We start from the raw sequence: 5,216 nt of genomic DNA on the forward strand, positions 1-5,216 counted from the left end.
AAAAACATAACAATTGAAACTTAAACAATTTTCTTTTAAACAAAACAATATTAACTTAAGTAGATACCTAGTTATAAAACTTTCCTAAATGACTCTTAGCAAATAAAAAATAAAGTAATTATCCTTTTAAAATTGTTACTTATTAAAAAAAGACCTTGTAAAAAAACATTTCATTATTTAAAATATTATTTTAACCCATTTTGTATTTTGTAAAGTCAACATTTTCAAATTTCAGTAAAAATGCCGAACGTTCACTTCCCCCAATAGGTTTTGGCTTTGGCAAAATTTTTTCTATACAACTCTGAGGTACATTATCAATTTCTTGATCTGTAGGATAGTAAAAAGTATCTCCCATTTTTCTTTTTAAAAAAGACACTTCAATGTCATCATTGTTAATATCTTCAACACAGCCAACAAAATATTTATAGAATTTTTTACCTTCATACTTAACCAATACAAAATCCCCAAAGTGAACAGGACAATTTAAATTTTCATTATCTGAATCGTTATTTAATAAAATCATAGGAGGATCATTTTCATCAGTATCACTTTTGGAATCAAAACTGAATAGTCTTTTTTTGAGATTTTTCTTTACTTTTTTAGATGTAATTGTAGTTGGTTGTGAGCTATTAGATTTCTTTTTCTTTTTAATTTTATCAATTGCAGGAAGTTTCCGTTTTAATAATCTCTCTTGCGTTTCTTGTTCAATTCGGATTTTTTCAGGAGTTTCAGTTAATATTCTAGCCTTTCCTTTTTTTCTGCCCCCTTTCCTTTCAACACGAGGTGCAGCTTTAGGAAATGGTCGCACATGTTCTGGGGATATTAATTCTTCATGTATTGTTGAATCTAATTCTGCACTTGTAACAGAATGAGCATTAATATTAGTGCAACATTGTTCAGTAGAATTTACTAATAGATCAGTAAAAGTAGGAACTTCTGTTTGAGAATTTATCATATCAAAATCACATACATTTTCATTTGGTTGGTTGTTTCTAGAAATACTAATATCTGGTTGAATTTGTAAATTTACAGTTTGAGTGGAATTTGGGTCAGGTCTATCTGTAACATAAGCTGCAGCAAAATCATCTTCACTAAAAGCTAATCTTGAAAACGGCCATATCCCAGGCTTGGCAAACGCATTAACAATAGTTTTTACTGAAAAAGATTCTATAAAAGCTATTTTAGTTAGGCTTGGCAAATCATGAATTCTTATAGTTTTCCCAGGATTATTAGTAAGCCAGTCGTTTTGTGCAATTTTAAGTTTTGATTTAAATGGACCAAAAACTCCAACATCAAGTGGTTGCAACTTATGTGTGCAGTGAGGAGGAAATGTTACCAATACAATACCATTTTCTTTAGCATAACTAACAGCTTCAAGTGAACAATGTGACTCATGGTTGTCCATTAAAAGTAAAATTTTGTCTTCATTAGTACATCTAGTATGATTTTTAATGTGTTCAAGCACTTTAACAAAAAGAGCTGAATTTATCAAAGCACTTTGTGTTGAATTAGGAAGTCCTAAGCTACCGTCAGGAGCTCCAATCATAAGTAGATCACTCATTCTTACTCTAGGGAATATGAAAACTGGTGGCAATGATTGACCAACAGCATTAATAGTCATGCATGCTGTTATCATTTGACCACGTTCTGCAGAGACATTTTGTCCAACTTGTCGAACACCTTTCTGAGCCACAACATTAGGTGGATCAACTACTGTACTCACACCTGTTTCATCGATATTATAAATTCTATCCGGTGTTACAGGATACTTTTTTAAAGCTTTCTCATATAAATCAAAAAAAAACATAACATTAGTTTTGTTAAAAGAAGTAGCTCGAGACAGACTTGTTTTTTCTGGTTTTCTTATTGATAAACTAGGGTGACGTTTCATAAAACAATAAAGCCAGTCATTGCCTGCAGTTAGATTCAGTTTCCAAGAATCAGGAATTTTTAACTCTACTTTTACTGCATAATCATATGCTAGTTTCCTAATCTGTACCAAAGTCATGCCATAATTTATTTGGGAACACCTTAAAATGTATTTTAATAACATTTCCTCCTGTTCTTTACTAAAAATTTGGTTAACAGTGTACTTGGAATTAAAACGATTATCGTCAACACTATTTTGTATTATACCTTCAACGTTTTTTAACTTTTTAATTCTATAAAAAAGGGTTGTGTGCTTTATCCCTAATTGCTTGGCAGCATCACGGTAACCCATACTTCCTTCTTTATACAGCAGTATGGCAGCTTGTATGTTTCTTTCCATTTCAATTTCATCCCTTTTGGTTTTTTTAACATAATTTCTAACCATTTTGACTAAAATATAAAAAAAGTTTAAAAGTGTATTTGCATTATAGTGTTCAAATGTACCCCACTATGATACGTTCAAATGTACCCCAACAGCAAATTTAACATGAAAACTATTATTCAATTTTCATAGACAACGTCTAATAAAAACCATTAATAGAGTTGGAAAGAGCGTTAAATTTACTATTGGCCTAACTAATAACAAAGTACCTTGTAATAAAATTGAATAACAATATATCCTTAAATTCTTACGTTAAAAATGATAAGAAAAATAACAATATTTGATTTTTTTTGATATTTTTTTTTGTATCATAGGTAGTGTTGATAAGTCTTTACAAACATGTGAAACTACAGTGTAGCCAACATATTACGATTTTCGTATTATTTTAAATATTATATTTGTAGACTTATTGTAAGTGTTCAAATGTGCCCCGTGTTCAAATGTTCCCCAGTCTCCCTACTTATCGTTAAGATAAAAATATAATCAAATCAAATCTCTTGTTAAAAATTAAGTATTATAACTTCTTAAGGTCATACAAAAATTAAATCAACCAATATGAAATTAGTGTGGACAATAAAAAAAATTACCTAGTAGGTACTCATAATTTAATAAATTAATTTTACTAATAAGTACACACTATTGTAATTAAATATATTTCTAAACTTACCATTATAAACGCGCGATGTATATTATTAAAATGAAATCAATAACTAACAACACACAAGCTAGGTATTACAAAATAAATAAACAATATTAAAATAGTGAGTAAAATGCTCGAGAATGCGACTACACGTCTGGACTGCAAATGAGAAAAGGATCACTATAATTTAATTTTAACAATTTTGTTATCATTGGGTAAGACTAGAGGATAATATTATTGTTGTCTACAGAAATCCTCAACGGCATATTATCTAGAGTCTAGACGATGCCAAAAAATAGGAAAACCCAAATACATACAGCACGCAAGTAACAACACGTCAACCGCGCCATAAGAAATAACAATAGGTACAGTTGAAACACAATAATAATAGTATTTTAATGATCGGGTCACACGAAGCGTTATTGCCGCATGCATAGGGTTTTTTTGAGGACGGTTTAGTTTTAAATATAACAGGATGTTATAAATACAACGAAGTGTTCTCGTATGTGGCGAGTTTCCACTGTGGCATCACAGCACACATTTATCAATAATGTAATGGAGTTGTACTGTTTTTATATTATAAAAAACATGATTATAGTTTTTACAATTGGTTATTGGCGAACTCGGACTTTTCGCCGCAGACCGTTTTACCGCAGTACCATTTCGCCGCAGACCATTTTGCCGCGAAGGGTTAACCTCCCCATTATGAAACATAAATTTCGATATATTCCTCAATTCAAATCAGATACATTTTATCACCTCTCCTACTGAAATTCACAGCATTAATTTCTGTTTGTGTATAAATGTGCAGCTCATAGACATGCGCACGGGGGTGAAGCCGTGCGTTTTCAGTGCTTGCACTCTGTTGGGCCGGAGGCAACACCCTAATAAGATTTTTTACAACCTGATAAGAACCTATTTTATTTTTTGTTAATACCATTAAACTCATATATGGTGCAAATAGGACATAAATTGGGGTAAAATTACCCTTAAGATATGTCATCATATAGTAGCTAATAGCATTGAGTATATATTGTTTACTCAATGCTTAATACTAAATACTAATAGGTAATATTGGGTATCCTTCTACATATTATAGTTTATATACCTATGTATTAATAAGTCATTGTTATCTATCAAAAATGTGTATTATTACTTATTTATGTCTAGAGTAACCACAGTTATGGTAACCAACTTGTATGTATATATAATAACTTTGTAAGAAGGCTGTTTGTATTGAGATAAAAATGTAATTGTTAGCGAGCGGTTTTTTTTTTAATTATGGGCTGGTCAAAACTTTTGCCCCTCCCCCCCCTTTCAAAACCTGAAATGACGCCACTGTATTAATCATTCAGCCATGCCTAATTATTTTGTTACCATAAAAAAATTATATTTACTAATATTTTCTTTAAAAAAAAATGTATGTCAATAATTTTTGACAATGTCCAACAATTTTAACACAGTTTACTGTGTACAACCGTTTATTTTTCCCATGCAGAAGGAGTGCTTAACATTTTCAAGTACCTACCTATCTCAATTGGTCATTGGAAATCACAAATTACATTAATATTATATTAATGTAGGTAAGTATATTATATTTATTACAAGTTATTAGTAAAAAAGTTTTTGTGACAAATGTACCGAGTTGCAAATTACAAAACCATGGTTGCAAATAGGTGCAAATCGGGGGCAACATTTTGGTGTCAGTTTTGTTCCGGTACGACCATTTGGGGGGGCTACGTGAAGTTGGCCCCCCCAGTAAAAAAATAAAAATTGTGTTGCAAGTATTGAGTTGCAAATTATGAAACCATCGTTACAAATAGTTGCAAATCAGTTGCAAATTTTTTGCGTAATTTTTGTAATTATATGAAAACATGGGGGGGCCATCTTCACACACGTTACATTGGATACTAACGGAAAACATGAAAGTGTTAAAAACCAAGAAAAAATGTATCCTGAAGATTTAAACGAGACGTTCATAGAAGAATTGGTGCAATTTAAAAATATTTTCAATTTGTTTTCAAAAGAAGATGATTCTTTCATAAATCTTTTAAAATTCCTCACAAATTCTTCTGTTTTGACAACATTTGTAAATGTGGAAATAGTATTGAGAGTATTTTGTTGAATGGCTTCATCCAATGCAAGTGGTGGGGAACGATCATTTTCTGTATTAAAAGGGATAAAAAACTATCTAAGGCCTGCTTTAGTTAGTGAAAAGATGTCATCACGGTCCGTATTAAAATATGTAGAAGGTGATCTTTTACA

At 30.9% G+C, this 5,216-nt stretch overlaps 1 protein-coding gene across 1 annotated transcript; it reads right to left on the reverse strand.

The window, feature by feature from the left end:
* Positions 1–255: 255 nt before the first annotated feature.
* LOC111040575 (tigger transposable element-derived protein 6-like) lies at positions 256–2,269 on the reverse strand (the record flags this gene model as incomplete). Its single annotated transcript, XM_022324510.1, has 1 exon — positions 256–2,269. A coding segment is annotated over exon 1 (2,014 nt), but the record flags the coding sequence as incomplete, so codon positions are not given.
* Between the last annotated feature and the right edge of the window lie 2,947 nt (positions 2,270–5,216).

This window comes from Myzus persicae, unplaced genomic scaffold (assembly GCF_001856785.1).
Source record: "Myzus persicae strain clone G006 unplaced genomic scaffold, MPER_G0061.0, whole genome shotgun sequence".
NCBI classification, from domain to species: domain Eukaryota; kingdom Metazoa; phylum Arthropoda; class Insecta; order Hemiptera; family Aphididae; genus Myzus; species Myzus persicae.